This window comes from Periplaneta americana, chromosome 9 (genome assembly GCF_040183065.1).
Source record: "Periplaneta americana isolate PAMFEO1 chromosome 9, P.americana_PAMFEO1_priV1, whole genome shotgun sequence".
Taxonomy (NCBI): Eukaryota; Metazoa; Arthropoda; class Insecta; order Blattodea; family Blattidae; genus Periplaneta; species Periplaneta americana.
This window is the reverse complement of record NC_091125.1, coordinates 92,446,500-92,467,286: the sequence shown is the minus strand read 5'-3', so window position 1 is coordinate 92,467,286 and position 20,787 is coordinate 92,446,500. Positions and strand designations below refer to the sequence as shown.

Sequence of the window (20,787 nt, the reverse complement as noted above, 5' to 3'; positions counted from 1 at the left end):
CTTGTTCTATAGTTTTATCTTCTTGAATTATTTTTTATTTAATAGGTAACTTTCCTAAATTGCCATCACTTTAGTTTTCACTTTTGAGATTTTCAAATTATACTGTCTGCACTTAACTCTGATTGAGGTTCTGGCTGATAAGTACATCTATTATCAGACAGTACATCTCACTTGACAAAATGTGTCAGAGGAAGAACAATATTGTTTGTATTTATCTTAAGTCTGATTAGTGTAATATGTAGCCAATCGGCAATGTAAGGGGAAAGGAATTGGCCACCCTATCTTAGTATCTCCTGGCCTAATTGCCTCATAAGTGGTACCGTGTTGATATCACTTGTGAGGTTCAGACCTGTCTTTGGATAGTTGACTAAACAACAAGTGTTTGCATACTTTGTTTAGATTACTTACTTACTGGCTTTTAAGGAACTCGCAGGTTCATTACCGCCCTCACATAAGCCCGCCATTGGTCCCTATCCTGTACAAGATTAATCCAGTCTCTATCATCATATCCCACCCCCTCAAATCCATTTTAATATTATCCTCCCATCTACGTCTCGGCCTCCCCAAAGGTCTTTTTTTCTTCCGGCCTCCCAACTAACACTCTATATGAATGTCTGGATTCGCCCATACGTCCTACATGCCCTGCCAATCTCAAACGTCTTGATTTAATGTTTCTAATTATGTCAGGTGAAGAATACAATGCGTGTGTTGTGTAACTTTCTCCATTCTCCTGTAACTTCATCCCTCTTGGCCCCAAATATTTTTCTAAGCACCTTATTCTCAAACACCGTTAACCTATGTTCCTCTCTCAAAGTGAGAGTCCAAGTTTCACAACCATAAAGAACAACCGGCAATATAACTGGTTTATAAATTCTAACCTTCAGATTTTTTCACGGCAGACTAGATGATAAAAGCTTCTCAACCGAATAATAACAAGCATTTCCAATATTAATTATTCTGTGTTTAATTTTTTCCCCGAGTATCATTTATAGTTGTTACTGTTGCTCCCAGTTATTTGAATTTTTCCAACTCTTCAAAGGATAAATTTCCAATTTTTATATTTCCATTTCGTACAATATTGTCGTCACGGGATGTAATCATATACTTCTTTGTTTAGATTATGTAGAGAATATTGTAGTTTTCTTCTTTTGTTTGTAATATAAAATCATCTGCGTATTAGTAAAATATTAAAACTTTCAATGTTACTTAATTTAATTCCTGGATTAAAATTTCTTCTCCAATTTCGGATGATGTCATTTATGTAGATATTAAAGAGAGTAGGTAAAATACTATACCTTATTTTATTTCAAGGAGTGCAGTTCGGTGGCTTATTTGAACACTGAACTGCACTCCTTGAAATAAAATAAGGTATACACCCTTGCGTCACGCCTTTATTTATTAGGAGTTTTTTCTGTTCTTTTCTTTCCGGTGTTTATTACAATTTTAGTGTTATGGTATACATTTTTTAATATTCTTATTATATGCCATAATTTATAATCAGTTATTTTTAATATACACACCGTATCATCTTCCCGAGGATATCAATTCTTTAATCTCCTAATCGAATGATATAGGCTACGCAGCAAGACTTCGTGAGCCCCTCGGTAGGGCCTGAACATCCGTGTGTTGCACTTTGTAAGCATGCGAAACTAGATCAGTGCAGTAACAACTACGGTTCGCTTGTAGCACGTTTGGAGTTCGTACCTGGACGCCAGCCACCTTCTTGTTGTAGAAGAACTCATTGGGGCGCTCCTTGAGTCGGAATTTCATGTAGTGGTGCTCTGCCTCGTCCAGGTACTGCGAGTCTTCTGTCGCCTTGTAGAGCCAGGCCGCGGCCCATGTCAGCTCGTCCCCGTAGTCAGTGGACCTACATGTGAAATAATGAATGAATAAGCATTACGCATCTAATGATTCAAGTAACCAGCATTAACCAGGTATACAGTCAAGGTTGCCAGATTTTAGATATACCAAGGAGGGACATATTTTTCCATCGTACCTTTTGTCTTAAAAAAAAGGGACAAAAATTATCTCTCTATATGCAGTTGAAATGACTAATATGAATCTGAAAATTGTAATTTTAATTAAAACATATTGTAGGCACAGGTTTCCAAGTACAAAACAATATTTATCTGGTAGTAAGTTACACTTCGTTTCTCTGGAATCTTTCTGAAGGGCTGCTGGCAATAATATGTTAGCCAAAATTATTAACTACATAATTTAATAGTAGTTCTACATTATAATTTTCCTCAGTCGTTTATTATTAACAGTAAAGCATAAATTCCAAAAGATGCATCACATAAGAGAAAATATTTTAATTCCAATGTTTATTAACTATTACAATGACATAAGATTTATTGATATCTAAATCCATATTTGTTTTGTGTCTTAGCATATCTAAATCCATATTTGTTTTGTGTCTTAGCATATCAGTGCTCCAAACCCATCATTTAACATACAGTATACATTTTTAGAGTTTATATACATATGTAACACTGGACTTTAGCATTTTCAACAAGCTTTTTCCATTTTCTGTACCATGCATTTGATAAAAGTCTCTTTTTAAATGTTTAGAAATATCATATTCACCACTGAATTCCACTTGCCAAAATATTCGTTTTTTCCAGTGTGCAAACCTACATTGTTAAGAAAATTAATTTAAATTTAATATAATTATTTAGGCGTAGAAGAAAATAGTTACTAAGTAACGATAAAATTAAACAAGTGATGTTAATTTTCTGAAGGAGGGACTTCTTGCGTCTCGCCTCGAATCGAAGTGGGACTCGGGATTTTTATATGAAAATCGGGACATGTCCCGCCAAATCGGGACATCTGGCAACCCTGTATACAGTATATGTTAAAATTGTTTTTAAAATACACCGTATAAAATCTCTTACATATTTTAAATCTGGATTCAATTTTGTGTTTGAAAGCGTAAACATTTCATTCATGTCATGAAATATTTATGTACAATTGAATGATTGTGAAGTAAATGGTATCCCCTTGCACTCCATGGGAGAAAGTGAGGGTATGGATGCAAAGCTTCCATGACCTTGAAACTAGAAGGGTACCACGCTCAGACCGTCTTTTACCTCCGGAAGAGATCCCGTACTCAATTTGATAGAATGAGTGAACCTCGAGCAGTTCTGAAAATATTGGCAACGAGAAAATCCCGTCGCCATCTGAGATTGAACTCATGATCTTCCACTGCGTAGTCAGTTTTCTACCACAATAAAGGAGAATTTCAATGAAAGAAGTAGCGAATTAATCTAGAACAATGAAGTCAAGTAATGAATATATAACGAATAAAAAAATGAAATGATACAAGAATGAATGAATTAAATAATGAATGTGTAACATAAGGAATTGTTTCAACGTATTGATTGATGAACGCAGGAATAGATTAATGAGCGATCGAATAAATGAGGTAACCAACGAATGAATATGTACAGTAATTGAATTCATAAATGGACAAAAGTATCAATCAATCAATCAATCAATAACGGAATAAATAACCAAGTGAATAAATAAATAAATACATAAATAAATAAATAAATAAATAAATAAGTAAATAAATAAATAAATATTAGTTAATTAATGCACTAATGTGCTACATAATTGATTATTTATTAATAGTTATTTACGATATGAGTATCGTAACGTTTCATATTACGAGTACAATTCGAGATTGGAAAGTTGTCGAATATTGTAATATGAAGTTACTATAAGTATATCATACAACGTTTTGTCCACTTTGATAAAAAATATTTTTTTAATAAAACTAATTGTATTAGCCTATTTTTATTAGTTTTGAACATGTCTTTTGTCAAGAGGCGATCGTATTATTATTAGTTTCTGCCTCCGAGAGGCGATTCGTTTACGTTTGTTTCATTAATTTACTTTAGTCGTAAAATAGTTACTAAAATAATGAGGGTAACTACCAATAGACCTATTTCGACTATTTAATCTTCTATAGCACCGTCAACTGCATAAATTAATATAACAAATTGTGAACATATTGTTAATTTTTGTTGTTTTCTAGTCGATTGTCCGAAGACAGGTTTGAATCTCATGACATCAATAAGGCATGACTAATGAGGCAACTAAGCAAAGAGATAATGGAGTAGAGTGACTAGTTCCTTTCCCCCTGTTAATGTTTGTAATAAACAAAATCAATTTCATTTTATTTTATTTAATGTGTGGTTCACATTATGCAACCAGTTAAGTAATACCAGTATCATTACCTAACTAGTTGCGTAATAGAAGTATCATTACTTAACTAGTTGCGTAATAGAGGTATCATTACCTAACTCGTTGCGTAATGTGCTCACAACATTTTTATTAGTGATGTAAAGTCCACATTACAGAATAAAAGTGAATAAAATGAATTTACAACCGAATAGTGAATGCAGAGCTGAGTGATTGAATTAATGTAGCCTGCGTCTGAAATAATGATCGCATTAACCTATGGCTGACTGTATACTGAAGATTAATTGTGAATTGATGAATTTATTAATTTTTTTTTTTCGTTCTTTACTTTATAGCGTCTATTAGTGCTTTATGGTTGTGCTAACAGATGGAGTTACTTGTCAACAATATGACACTGAAACATGTGTTCAGGTTACTGCGCAGTGACAGTCTTGATATATTGTATTTTATATTTTTAAAGAAAAATTCCCCGAGAGCCGAGCCCTATGGCATCCAGATCTGGAAGCATGCTGACCAACAAACCACGGAGGCAGTCTAATTCATTAATGAAAATGAATACATGAATTAATGAACAAATGTGCAATTGAAAGTAAAAGTATAAATGAATGGATGGGGGCTACTGACTCATAGTACTGGGCGGCCCCCTTGATGGCCTCGTGGTAGAGTCCTCGGTACTGCGTGGCAAAGCGGTAGAGCTGCTTGGCGTGCTCCAGACACTTGCTGGCGTAGCCCTGGTTCACATGGCGGAACACTAGCGACACCGCGGCGAGAGCTGCTGCCGTTTCCCCGGCCAGGTCCGAACCTGTGAATATACACATTTGTTATTAAAATTATAATTTTTATAATCATTAAGTCTTTAGTCACTGTCATTCTCTAAGACTCACGTGGTAGTGTATTCGACGAAAAAAAAGTTCGTTTCTCTTCTTCAAGGACTACTTGTTTGGTCATTATCTTGTGAGTAACTTAGAATATGCCTTTACCTGCACCGAGTATTGATACCCGTTCCGAGATCTGTGGTAAACAATAAATGGCAGAATTTCAAATTCTTACTGGAACAACAATGTGAGTCACAGCCGAATGCTAATATTATTAGTAGTAAGGCCATAAACTATTGTAACTTGGGTGATCACGCCTAAAGACACCACCTTTTCAACGGGCATGATGGCGCCCAATTTGTTTATAAATTAGTCATGTCTTTCGGCCTTTCTGAGTAATATCTCGGCATTGAGAAACGCTACAGACCTGTGCGAACACTCGTTTGATTTGTAATCGCGAGTTCTGTAATATTATGGTGACTATTTCGCTAATGCACTCGTGACCAAACCCGTGTAGGAATTAGTTCAGTTTCAACCAGTCATGGTCATTTATCACTATAATATTGTTGAAATAAACTTGTCGCACCTGATTTGTAATTGTCTGTATATTGTCGCACTTGATTTGGAGTTGTTCCTGGTTAGTACGGGGAATATTTAGAGGACATCCTCGTTGAAACTTTATGAACTAATTAAAGAGGGACATCATAACCTCATTATAAACAAACTACGAAACAACCAATTAATATCTTCTTTATCAAATACTTATACTTTTACGGTCTTACTAATAAAAACTTTCTATACAGACGTTTAACTGTCTTATACTTATACAATGAGTAGTTCGTTTATACGTCGTGTGTAAATTCCTTACTAATAATCACTACATACGTCGTGTATAACAGTATAAGTGTTACACAGCTACGTCATAGTTTCGTCATTACTTCGTTACGAAAGGTAATAGAATATCTGAGGTTCTTTATTGCATCCGGTAGAGCGGTCTAGTGTGGCGTGTAAAGTACCGATAGTACAACTGGCTCTGATCGATTACCATACTATATTTTGGCCAAGAATGCAAGCTACAGCAATATTATTCTAAATATTCTGAGCGCTTTGGTTTGTTCTTCTGTGGTTACAAGGCAATCATCATCATAAAATGACAGTCGATACGAACAGCTGTTAGATGGGCGGCCATTTTTTCTCTATATACAGCGCTTAAACAAGAGGTTTCGTGTATATAACTACTGCAAAGCAATTCCCATTGTATAGTTACAGGTTGTTTATACATCCATCGCTTATGCTGGTTTATTAGTAACGCTTTCTCTCTCAACTCTGCATAGGTCTCGTATAAAAACTATACATGGTTTATTAGTAAGACTGTTACAGGATGCCAATTCCACAGCCTAATTGTACTTTCAATTAGAAGACATAAGTGCGTAGGCCTGTTAAGGTCCGTGGTATGAAGTTTCAAACTTTTATTTAGGATTAACATAAGTTAAATGACAACTTTCATTGTGTGTAGATCACGTTCAGTTTATTAAAATTCACTGCTTCACATCATTCCGGTGTTCACTTATTCACCTGTAGTCGACATATTTAAAACCAGGGGCGGCTCTAGAAGGGAGTAGCAAGTTAGCGCTACCCCTAGAAATTTTAGAAGTAAATAATGTGTGTAATAATCAGTGAAGACTTACCAATAGGCTTATATACTCTTCTACACATATTAAGAAATATCCCTATCATCCGTAGAGGACTTGTGTGTTCATCTGTACTATCCTTGTTAACTCTGTGTCTGCTAAGGGACTTTGGGTGCTAGAGGGGCAGGTGCGGGGAGAGACTCTGGACGGGTGGCTTTCGCTAGCAGACTGTTTATGACGTGTATACACACGTCGCTTGATGCAAGGCTTCGCGCCTTAAAATCACTGCCTTCTCGATCATATTGCTGTATGGTAGGCCTACGTTATACCGCGTTTTATGCTTCGGGTGTTGTGTGAGTTTCTGTTGTCTTGTTAAAAGTGTTAATTATAAAAGAATAAGTAATTGCTAGTGTACAAAAATGAATTCCATTAGTAGTTTACAATCACAACCATTTTCATCTAGATCGTTAGAGGTGAAAATAAAAATAAAATGGCTTGGTAGACCAACACCTGCTATTAAGCTTTCGCAAACAATTTCTATGAAAGGTAGGACTTTCAACAGAATTTTTAATGCTAATATGTTCGAAAAACATGACTGGTTGTGCAGCTGTGATGTCAAGAATGCTCTATTTTGTTTTCCGTGTGTGTTATTTGGTGGGGAAGAAGTGTGGACTAAAACAGGAAAGGGTTAAGGAACAAGAGGCGTCGTCAACCCACGTAAAAATGTCCTTAGTTTTGCCCTTATGGGAAATGTAAATATTGCTGCTCAGTTGGACGGTGCCTATAGAAGAAACATTGAACTTCACAACCATAAAGTACCGTAGCCAATAATGAATATGTGCTAATTATTACCATCAATTGTATTAGAATCTGTGACTGTTTTGAATTAACGCTGAGAAAGCACGAATAAACGGATTCGTCTTCTAATCCAGGCATATTTCGTGTCTCATAAATTTCAGTGCTGAGCTAGACAACGCTTTAAAGACTAACCTAGAAAATTCAACAATTTTCAAGGGGACGTCAAAAACCGTTCAAAACGAGCTTTTGGGGTTTATGCTAGAAGTCTGTCATGAAGAGATTTCACGGAAAATAAAAGCTGTGGACTTTCTAGCTGTTATTGCAGATGAAACAAGTGATGTCTTCAACGAATTTCAGATGATGGTTATTTGCAGACATCCACAACAACAAACCTGTTGAAAGATTCTGGGACTTCATTGTTCCTACTGGTCATGATGTACCATCTTTGGCTAAAAGCATAACACACGAGCTTGATCGTCATTTAGGAGCTTGTCCAAGGAAACTGATCACTCAAACATATGATGATGCTTCAATCATGAGTGGCTCATTACGTGGTGTTCAAGCATTGGTCAAGCAAACTTATCCAGACGCGGCTTATGTTCATTGTTATGCGCATCAGCTTAATCTGATCATGCAAAATGCCGCATCAGCGAAAGAGTATAAAAGTACTGTCACCGACAATATGCAACCCCTTATATTTCAACTCATCAACCGTCACTGTTTAAAACTATATGGCAGGTAGTAGGCCCACTGAATTGTAAATAAAAATCAATACTTCATCCGTAATTCAGATTCTTAACACTAGATGACAAATGGTACTAGAGTATATTAGAGCTCTACAGTCTATAGAATGCCATTCCAATGTAAGAAGTTCGACATGCAACGGAATTAAATAAAAAAAAATGTGTTATTTTTGTTATGTTATTAATACCGTCTACTGAATATTATATTTACGAAGTAGTCTTAGCAAATCACTCATGGATCATCTTTTCAGATAATTTCCCTCGCGCTTCGCATTTGCAAAATTATCGAAAAAATGAAACTCGTGGTAATATCGCTCCATATGAAGAGAAAATATATTGCATACCTGTCATTCATTAATTCTCTTCCCGTTAATCCATACTGTCCAGTTGTAAATCGAAACAAAAATAATACATTCAGACTAACACAATTAGTGCAATTTCATTCCCGAAACTGGGTGGCGTAATCTACGTGCCCTGATACAGCACAGAATATGTTTGTATTGTTTTGAGTGTTGAATGTTTAATGTAAGTGCGGTATGCTTTGTATTACTCGACCGAGGCGAGTGGAGCCGCGGGCTTAATGTGAACTATCGCGATGCGGTATTAGGAACGCAGTAGTAGCGCCACGGCTCCGGGCTGCAGGATTCCAATGGCCTCGGTCGAGTAATACAGTAGACCTATGAGTTGGTACATTTCAGGCATTTAACGTGGTGCGAAATTTTGGGTATTTGTATCGTGTCATAAGATGCAGAAATAACTAACGTTTTGGAGACACGTATCGGCTCTACTACTACTACTACTATGGAAGGTTAGATAATAGAGGGTAGAGATGACAGTAGGGTTCGTTAAAAAGAGCTCTTCTTTAAAAATGACGGCTTTCTGACGAGTGAATTATTATTATTATTATTATTATTATTATTATTATTATTATTATTATTATTATTATTCGTCGTCATATCATCACGGTCGATTTGTGTTGTTATTAGTGATAAACTCTAAATGTGACGGAGTTGCACCAACAGGTAGGTTATACGTAGGTTTTACATATATTATAATAAATGTGACTCGTTTATGACAGTAAATTTGCCGTGAAAAATCTACGATAAAAACGAAACAAATTATTTGAGAATTTCATTATTGTCTTTAACGGCACACAGGACCATTGATGACTTGGTTTTTGTTTAAAACTGAGTTAAGTAACAATGAGACTGATTTACAAAGGGTGCAGTTTATTGTTATTATTACTATTATTATTATTATTATTATTATTATTATTATTAACAACTTTATTTTGCCATGAACATTGTAAACAAAATTTGCGTGTATAAGATTTACTACTAATTAAGTATGTGTATGAGAGTGTACGACGTCACATGGTGAAAAAGAGAGTATAATTGCGAAATTATTGTCATATTTATAATCACAATATTAGACTTCGATATTTTATTAATTTTTCGCGAAAAATTGAAACATTTTTATCAAAACTATTTGACCCTCATTATCATCATCGTCTTCGGTAGTCTAATGGGTACCACGATTGCCAGTGGCTTCGATGTTGGCGCTTCAAAGCTGACCGAAGATAATAGATTTTTTAAGGATATTAGAAGTTCTTAAAAGTCACTTCTTTCGGAAGGGACGTAAAGACTGGAAGACCTGTGTTAAACTTACGGCATATAAAAGAACTCTGTCCTTGAATGAATGGGTTCCCCGGCATAATTTACTTGCTATTTGCCACATAAAAATTCAGCTCTGGCTAGATATCCCAAGTGTGTTGAGTTTTTCTCACCCTCCAACTACAATCCATTGGTTTTTTAATTTTTTATGGAACTTGGGCTACTTACAACAGAAATTTTCAGAACCAAACCTTAGGAACACACAAACTGCGGAGTTTCGTGAAGTGAGATCAGGTCAACATCGGCCTCTTCTCAAGACGAGAGACGATATCACCGCAACAACGGACAAACACACCAATTACCTAGACGGGATTTGAACCCAAATCATAGCCTTCGCGCAACGTCAAAACTGCATGCCTTAACCGCCGCGGACACCACAATCAATATTATTATTATTATTATTATTATTATTATTATTATTATTATTATTATTATTATTATTATACCACGTAGTTGTTATACCACGTAGTTATTATGCGTGTCGTTTTATCACCTCTTTTAAAGGAAATACGCTACCAATATTTCTACTACTTACATTAGGACCACATGTTTATCCCAAAGCGTGTTGTCTTTGTTTTTCGATAAGGGTAGAAAATTACATTTCTCCAGGGTGTTTCTGCCCTCTTGTGTCCTTGTATATTGTTCGTGACTTCAAAAATATATAGGTAAAAGTGAAGATAGTAATTACAGAGTGATCTGCATAACATAACATAACATTTAACGACGGTAACAGCTGATGTAGACAGAAATTACCATGGTAACGACACCGTGTTATTGTAGGTGGCCATTACGAATAAACAGAGATCCTTACTATGTGTTTTATGTTGCTATAGGCCATGGTAATAATATGTGTACTCTGCAGGGATGGGGTGCTTTTTTTCGCGGAATTATGCAACACTAGACCAGACTTCCGCGAACGATGGGTCCTTAAACCCGACAACTTTCATTACAATAATTAATGCTGTATTTTAAAGTAGTGTAATTAACCGTACCTGCCATCATTCGGTTATTATTGCCATGTTTGCCAACTTTTAAGTTAACCGTTCATCTTACGGAGCCCTGCAATTAATGCAAGACTGACCTAGGACGATCCCCGTACTTTCCTCTTTCATTTAGCTTCCCTATTTAGCTATCAGTCAGAGATCAGCAGCCGAATTATCGCTGGAAGAACCAGAGTTGTCTTTCTGATAGACTGAGATTAAGAGGAGGCCAAGTAAAATCTTCAATATGGCTTCTTTTGAAAGGGAAGTAAGGCTAGGAGATGCTGCGTCGTGATACAAGATATATAGGCCTACTCATTGATGTAAGGATAGAATACACACTTCCAACACTGGAGACTCAGAATAAAATTTTGTCGTATTCGATTAGAATTTATATTATTTGACGTGTTTTTTGAACAATTATTCACGGGGTATTTTCTTTCCACTTAACATAGCCCAGGCTAGAGACTAGAGATGAACAAAACTAACTGCCGCTCTCGCTCGCTGTGTTCGTTGCATTTGTCTTTCGAGTCTCATCTCGTCATTCTCGTCGGCGTAGAACGATTTCGTGACTGAATAACATACATCATTAAAATACATAACATTATAAACGTTAAATGAGACAAAAAAAAAAACAAAACAGAACAGTATCTTAGTTAACAAAATGTTCTACTTGTTATATGATATTACCTATGGTTATATAAATAAAAAAAACAACAATTCTCAAATAAATTTGCATTTCTAAGAAGCATGACACATAACGCTAATATATTTTTACTTGATATTTTATTTTATTTGGTTATTTTACGACGCTGTATCAACGTCTAGGTTATTTAGCGTCTGAATGATATGAAGGTGATAATGCCGGTGAAATGAGTCCGGGGTCCAGCACCGAAAGTTACCCAGCATTTGCTCGTATTGGGTTGAGGGAAAACCCCGAAAAAAACCTCAACCAGGTAACTTGCCCCGACCGGGAATCGAACCTGGGCCACCTGGTTTCGCAGCCAGACGCGCTGACCGTTACTCCACAGGTGTGGACTACTTGATATTGCACACTTGATCTCAAACATATGAAAAGAAAATTCCTAGCCTTTTAATAAGGGCCTAGCAATTAAATGGAGATTGGGGAACGGATTATTATACACTGAAAGGTAGAAATGATGTTTCAATAGACTACTTGATTGTTTATACATATATAACAGTTGCCAAAGTATATAAAAGTTCAGTCAGGTATAAAAACTGTGGCGATTCAAGGTTGCTTGACGTTCGGGACTTGGGGAGTGATCAATCTCGGAGTCTCGAAACAAAATTTTAGTCTTTACGTCAACCACGTGGTATATAGAACATTGTCGTGCGGGTTTTCGGCTTTGCGGGCGCTGTCATTATTGCTTTCTCGATCGTTGTTCATCTTTACTAGAGACTCTTCACTTTATCCATCACTCTTATATCAGTAGATATAGGCCTAAGTGTATTATTATTATTATTATTATTATTATTATTATTATTATTATTATTATTAGCGAAGCTATAAATTGAATCTAACTCCAAGCGCGATCTGCACAATTGTCAAAATAGCAGGTCTGCATGTAATTCCTAAGTTGTACTCTGAAAGCAGTCGTTATGTCGCTTTTCCTTAAAAATACTTCAGTTTGCAGATTTTTTTCTATTTGCTGCAAAACCACCTATTAGGCTACAACATTGCAATAATTACACAAATATGCACTCGAGATAATTGCATATGTGTTGTGTCGTGAGAACAGCATGCAGGTTCGTGACAAGGAGCCAGATAGCCTGTCTGCATTGTTCGGGGACTGCTTCATGACACTACATGAAACTATTGCAATCAGAGAGATCGATCGATTTTTGAAATGCACACTTTTAGACCCTCTGAACGTATTTTCAGTATTTCCACAATGGTGTCTGTGTGTGAGTCTGTGATGTACGTACGACAAAAGAAACTGAAATTAACCACAATACTTGTAACTCTGTATTTAAGATTTGTAATGGACTTGAGAGAGGAACAGAGATTAAGGGTATTTGAGAATAAGGTTCTTAGAAAAATATTTGGGGCTAAGAAGGATGAAGTTACAGGAGAATGGAGAAAGTTACACAACGCAGAACTGCACGCATTGTATACTTCACCTGACATAATTAGGAACATAAAATCCAGACGTTTGAGATGGGCAGGACATGTAGCACGTATGGGCGAATCCAGAAATGTATATAGAGTGTTAGTTGGGAGGCCAGAGGGGAAAAAGACCTTTGGGGAGGCCGAGACGTAGATGGGAGGATAATATTAAAATGGATTTGAGGGAGGTGGGATATGATGATAGAGACTGGATTAATCTTGCTCAGGATAGGGACCAATGGCGGGCTTATGTGAGGGCGGCAATGAACCTGCGAGTTCCTAAAAGCCAGTAAGTAAATAAGTAAGTAAGTAATGGACTACAGTCTATAGGCCAAGATGTGATAGGTTTTAATGCACGTGTAACTGTTTCAAGGCGGGATAATTAAAAATAACTTGTTCTATATTTCCTTCTTTTCTTTAAATGAAATTTCTTTTTTATTATTGCATTCATTCCGTCCTTTATTTCTTTCTACATCCCTCTCATTCATTCTTGTCTCTGTCTGTTTCTTGTGTTGTAATAATTTATTTTTAACTTTATTTTCATAATTCTCCCAGTCTCTTTCCTTACATTTCTTTCTTTTCGTCTCTCTGTATTTATTTTTCTATTCCTCTGATCTCATTTTCTTGGTTATAATCTCTTGTCCAACCTCTTTTCCTTTTTCTTTATTTCTTCTGTTTTTGATGTGAAAACATCTTATGCGACAGCCACAGGCTAAATCTGTAAGATATGCAACGGATTTATTTCTGACCCGGCAGTCAGCAATCTGCCATGGAGATTACAGATGCTTAGTTCAACACATCTCCCTTCAAACTTCTCTAATGTTCCTTCAAATGGAATGACGAAAATCGAAGTGCGACAACTGGCTAGGTTAGGAGCTTTATACTCATTTCCTTTCATCCCCAATTTCCCTTGCAAGGCACGTTTTCGCGTACCTCTCACTCACTCACTCACTCACTCACTCACTCACTCACTCACTCACTCACTCACTCACTCACTCACTCACTCACTCACTCACTCAAATGCGGTATCTGTGAGAATATGATATGATATGATATGATATGATATGATATGATATGATATGATATGATATGATATGATATGATATGATATGATATGATATGATATGATATGATATATATGTATTTGATGTAAACATTTACATCCATGTAACGTGGACCTCACAATTTTGTATCCTGTGCCACAATTATATTGATTACAGATATACCTTTTGTAGACGCTCTTATAATTTAACTTTCGACCCCATTTAAATTGCTCAGTATTCCCACCTTTAAAACCTAACTTAATTTAGATCATTCAAAATTGACTCTTTTACGACTCTGTTGTTAAATTTCAGTTCACTTATATCGAACACACTGTTTCTAATAATACTTGTTACTAAAACATACTACACTATTGCCCAATATATTCGTTATTATGTCAGTTTCTTGTGTACATTCCATTTTCGGATCCCACTAATTTTCTACATATTATACTTCGCTTTCCCAGCTAGCCTCCCCCACCATACTCCTCACCTATTTTCATTATCTCTATCGTTTTACTTAACTTCCTAGTATACTCCTCTAATTCATTCAAAAATGACACTTTTACGATTCTGTTCTTGATTTTCAGTTCATTTACATCGAACACACACTGTTTTTAACAATACTTGTTACTAAAACATACTACACCATTGCGCAATTTGTTGGTTATTATGTATGTGTGAGAATAGAAATTCCATTCAAAATGATAAATATTACAGTAATATTACTTCAATAATCAGAGTATTACATTAAAAATGGCGGACCGCTTCTGAGATACTTGCTTCTTAAAAAATGAAAACAAGTAAAATGTATGTAAAATTCATTTCTCTATATCAGAATGTTAATTAAAGCATAGAGGAACTAATTAAGGTTCAAATTAATAAGGGCTAACGGCTTCGCAGCTGGGTACCTGACTTAAGTGCACTGTTTCTCAAAGATTAACATTCAGGTATGGGATAATACTCTGGCTGCCATCAAATTCACTCACTGTAGCTACATCCCTATTTGATTCGATATGGTATCTACAATTCCGAAGATTATAATCTTCTTATATCGGTAGAGATATAATCCGAGTTCACATAACTTAATAGTTTCGGTACCAATTTCCTGGCTCTGTTTATGAGTTCTACGTATTATCCAACAAATAACATCACATCACAGCGGCCTCACTGATAACTACATAAGCTGCGAGTTATCTCAGGTCATGTCCATTCCTACTTTGAAGCTCAGAAAGCGGTTGAACAAGTCTAACGCACACCGCATGGACGTCTATTTAAAAGGCAAATAATATGAAAAAAAATTAATAAATGCGATTTTTATGAGAAATTCTATATGGAACCCAAAATCTAACCTGCAAAAGGCAATGATATTTTCACGCAAATTAAGTAACAGTAAAGACTTAGTTTTTAATGTTACAAGTACATAACTGGTGTTAGTATGGATCTAGAGTTAATATTTTATTTAACCGTTAATTTCAATTGCTCATGCAGTTAATGTATTACTGTATGTATTTGTACTCAATTATTGTTGTAAATACTCTCCTGCTAATATTTATGTTTTGAAAGAATTTTAAACTGAATACTCTTTAATTTTATATGTCGTGTTTCCCGTATTTTAGAGTCTTTGTTGTTTACAATCTTCACTAGTTCATAGTAATTTTGGACAGCATATTATCATTTCACCAAGGATCGCTACCATGCACATTGAAATATTGCAATAATAATTTTATTGTTCTATGATATTCTGAACATTACTTTGGAATTTGTATTATGAATTACGAAAATTTATTTTTATTTCTTGAAGACCATGAATTGTTTATGATGAGTACAATACGATGAGGATAGTGAAGTAATTCTGAGTTTGATTACGATGAGAATAATTGTGAATTAATTATGATGTGTATTTATTACAATGAGGATCGTGACGCAATTAAGAGTACTATTACGGGGAGGGTCGTAAAGTAATTATGGTGAGTAGGATAACGGTGAGGATCGTGAAGTATGGTGAGTAGGATAACGATGAGGATCGTGAAGTATGGTGAGTAGGATAACGATGAGGATCGTGAAGTAATTATAGGTACGATTACGATGAGGGTCGTGAAGTAATTATGTTGAGTAAGATAACGCTGAGGATCGTGAAGTAATTATGGGTAAGATTACGATGAGGGTCGTGAAGTAATTATGGTGAGTAAGATAACGCTGAGAATCGTGAAGTAATTATGCGTACGATTACGATGAAGGTCGTGAAGTAATTATGATGAGTAAGATAACGCTGAGGATAGTGAAGTAATTATGGGTACGATTACGATGAGGGTCGTGAAGTAATTATGGTGAGTAAGATAACGCTGAGGATCGTGAAGTAATTATGGGTACGATTACGATGATGGTCGTGAAGTAATTATGGTGAGTAAGATAACGCTGAGGATCGTGAAGTAATTATGGGTACGATTATGATGATGGTCGTGAAGTAATTATCGTGAGTAAGATAACGCTGAGGATCGTGAAGTAATTATGGGTACGATTACGATGAGGGTCGTGAAGTAATTATGGTGAGTAAGATAACGCTGAGGATAGTGAAGTAATTATGGGTACGATTACGATGAGGGTCGTGAAATAATTATGGTGAGTAGGATAACGATGATGATCGTGAAGTAATTATGGGTACGATTACGATGAGGGTCGTGAAGTAATTATGGTGAGTAAGATAACGCTGAGGATCGTGAAGTAATTATGGGTACGATTACGATGAGGGTCGTGAAGTAATTATGGTGAGTAAGATAACGCTGAGGATCGTGAAGTAATTATGGGTACGATTACGATGAGGGTCGTGAAGTAATTATGGTGAGTAAGATAACGCTGAGGATCGTGAATTATGATAAGTACGATTATGATGAGAATCGTAAAGTGATTATGATGAGTATGATTAGGATGAGGATCACGATGTAATTATAATCATGAGTATGATTTCAATGTGTATCGTCAAGCAATTATAGTCAGTACGATTACAATGAGGATCATAAAGTATGATTACGAGCAGACCTTTACGTATGGAATAATGTGAATGATTATGATAAGGAGAGTGAATTACGTTGTGTTTATACTCGCAACTATGATGAGGATTGTGAGGTAATTGAGTATGATTGCAAGAAAAATCATGAATTATGGCATAATGTGTATGATTATGATGAGGAAAGTGAACTAAATTATGTCTATCTTACCCGCAATTGACAAGCAAACATTCTCAAGGGAGCAGATAAAAAAGTTATTTTTTTTTCTTTCACCATGATAATAATGATTGAAGTAGAATTACGATATAAATTGTGATTACTTAATTAATGTATCATGTTTAGTCAATGTTTCATTATATGTAAACTCATTAGTGTGCATGATAACGATTTTATATTTAAGTATTACTGTACCATTAATTTTACTACTTTTGCTATTCCTATTGTTTCAATGTATATTTCACTTCTGGTAGTGTGGAAGAGAAGGCCTCGTGGCCTTAACTCTACCAGAATGAATGAATGAATAAATAAATAAATAACTAAATAAATATATATATATAAAATAATAAAATAAATGAATAAACAAACGAATAAATAAATAAATAAATAAATAAATAAATAAATAAATAAATAAATAAATAAATAAATACATATCAAAACAAATCCTTATACAAATTTTGGCCACTTGAGCGCAATTTTGAGGGCCGTTAAAAAATAAAATTTCCTGAGGCTGTTAGCAGAAAGAAAACAAAATTTTTTTGGAAAAATTTATTTACACAAAGAAAGACACAATTTAATGGAAATATTTATTGGAACATACGTACATAATAATTGTTGAGCTATTTTTCAATATATTCCCCACCGGAATTGAGATATCTGTCACACCACGGGATCGACAGAGAGATGCAGACGGCTGTCACACATTGATTCTGATCCCAGGCGGCAGACTTCTACGACACAGGGGTACAAAAGTTGATCCCACTATATGACAAATGTCTCAATTCCGGTGGGGAATATGTTGAAAAATAGCTCAACAGTTACTATATATGTTCCAATAAATATTTCTATGAAATTGTGTCTTTCTTTGTGTAAACGGCCCCAGGGAAAATTATTTTTTACGCCCTCGTAATTGCGCTCGAGTGGCCAAAATTTGTATAAGCACTTATTTTGATATTATTAACATGCTGGAAGAAAAAAAGCTGTCCCCATGAGAATGTTTGCTTGTGAGATGAGGACCATGAAGTAATTGAGTATGATTACGAGCAGGACCGTGAAGTTTGGAATTATGAGTATGATTACGATGAGCAAAATAAGACATTACGAGTATGTCTATACACGTTACTAACAAGATGAGGATCGTGAAGTGTAGAATAATGGGTACAATTACGATGAAGATTATGATTAGTATATATTCTCTTAATTAGAAGATAGATAAATAATATATCATTGTATCCCTACCTGGATGCTGTGCGTCGATTTTATATGCTGGTCTGGACATGTTGAGGTCTTCTGGTCGGCCCCAGAACGTGTGATCCAGGTTGAAATCTCCCACCTGGCCGTACAGCTCGTTGGGGCTGACGTGACACTTAATAAAGTAGTCAGACGCCCATTTGATGGCGCTCAGCGCGAATTTGGCTTGACCTGCGACAATAACGCACAATCGTGAATAAAATTTCAGTGCAAATGTTTTGATTATTTTTTGGAATAATCATATAAAATAATGTTGCCATCAATTTACGCCCTCAAATCGATAAAAATATTTTTTTCATACAACAGAAGGTCAGTGTTTTACACATAGGCCTACTAATTTTCATTATTGTACTCGTACAAGATACAGTAATGGAGGAAAATATGTTGAAAATTTCCAAACTTTACTGCAGTAAGCTGTACCCAACCCCTTAAAGATTTGTCTTTAAGAAAAATAGGCAATATAGTAAATAAAAGCCATTCCACGGCAAAATACGTGGTTAATACATTCAAATACCGTGGATCTACTGAAAATCAGAAGAGGAAACCAAAAGAAAAAATGCTAAATGAGAGTGAATAACGTTTTATTATAAGAAAGATAAAATCAGTCACGGTTAAGTGTGCGGAAACTACGTCCTCTCATGACAAACATTACAAGGAAGACTGTTAGTGAATCAACGGTGCGAAGTGTTCTATATTATAAACATGGATTTCATGGTAGAAGGATAAGAAAGAGGTCCTTTGTAGAAGAAATATGAAAAATCGAGCTTTATGAATTAAATTTGCTAAAGCTCATTTTCAAAAAGGCTTATGACTCGGTTAAGAGGGAAGTATTATATGATATTCTTATTGAATTTGGTATTCCCAAGAAACTAGTTCGATTAATTAAAATGTGTCTCAGTGAAACGTACAGCAGAGTCCGTATAGGTCAGTTTCTATCTGATGCTTTTCCAATTCACTGCGGGCTAAAGCAAGGAGATGCACTATCACCTTTACTTTTTAACTTCGCTCTAGAATATGCCATTAGGAAAGTTCAGGATAACAGGCAGGGTTTGGAATTGAACGGGTTACATCAGCTTCTTGTCTATGCGGATGACGTGAATATGTTAGGAGAAAATACACAAACGATTAGGGAAAACACGGAAATTTTACTTGAAGCAAGTAGAGCGATCGGTTTGGAAGTAAATCCCGAAAAGACAAAGTATATGATTATGTCTCGTGACCAGAATATTGTACGAAATGGAAATATAAAAATTGGAGATTTATCCTTCGAAGAGGTGGAAAAATTCAAATATCTTGGAGCAACAGTAACAAATATAAATGACACTCGGGAGGAAATTAAACGCAGAATAAATATGGGAAATGCGTGTTATTATTCGGTTGAGAAGCTCTTATCATCCAGTCTGCTGTCCAAAAATCTGAAAGTTAGAATTTATAAAACAGTTATATTACCGGTTGTTCTGTATGGTTGTGAAACTTGGACTCTCACTCTGAGAGAGGAACATAGGTTAAGGGTGTTTGAGAATAAGGTGCTTAGGAAAATATTTGGGGCTAAGCGGGATGAAGTTACAGGAGAATGGAGAAAGTTACACAACACAGAACTGCACGCATTGTATTCTTCACCTGACATAATTAGGAACATTAAATCCAGACGTTTGAGTTGGGCAGGGCATGTAGCACGTATGGGCGAATCCAGAAATGCATATAGAGTGTTAGTTGGGAGACCGGAGGGAAAAAGACCTTTAGGGAGGCCGAGACGTAGATGGGAGGATAATATTAAAATGGATGTGAGGGAGGTGGGGTATGATGATAGAGACTGGATTAATCTTGCACAGGATAGGGACCGCTGGCGGGCTTATGTGAGGGCGGCAATGAACCTTCGGGTTCCTTAAAAGCCATTTGTAAGTAAGTAAGTAAGTAAGTAAAGCTCATGTAAATAAGGAACAAGAATTTTGGAACAGTGTTATTTGGTCGAATGAGACCAAGTTTAATCTATTCGGAACAGATGGTGCCCATATAGTGTGGAGAAAGAAGAATGAGGCCGACAAAGTGGATAACACTCTTCTCACTATGAAACATGGAGGTGTCTCCATAATTATTTGGGGCTGTACGTCCTCGAAAGGCGTGGGTAACATCGACTTCATTGATAGAATTATGGAAGAAGTGGTCTATAACAACATGTTGAAAAATATCGTCAAGGAAAGTGCAATAAAATGGATTTGCCGTCTGTCTACATTTTTCAACAAGACAATGACAGCAAACATACGACCGAAATGAACAAACGTAGTTAAAATGGGAAGT

The 20,787-nt window shown here is 35.7% G+C and overlaps 1 protein-coding gene across 2 annotated transcripts in view; it reads right to left on the bottom strand.

Annotated features, from left to right (window-relative positions):
* The window catches only part of LOC138706239 (endoglucanase F-like), a 219,349-nt gene that overhangs the window by 23,757 nt on the left and 174,805 nt on the right, over positions 1 to 20,787 (bottom strand). For both annotated transcript variants that reach the window (XM_069835288.1, XM_069835287.1), the window contains exons 4-6: positions 18,478 to 18,660; positions 4,831 to 5,008; positions 1,705 to 1,867 (exon numbers count right to left, since the gene is read on the bottom strand). In XM_069835288.1, the coding sequence (XP_069691389.1) occupies positions 1,705 to 1,867; positions 4,831 to 5,008; positions 18,478 to 18,660 (524 nt within the window). The remainder of the gene's footprint in view (positions 1 to 1,704; positions 1,868 to 4,830; positions 5,009 to 18,477; positions 18,661 to 20,787) is intronic.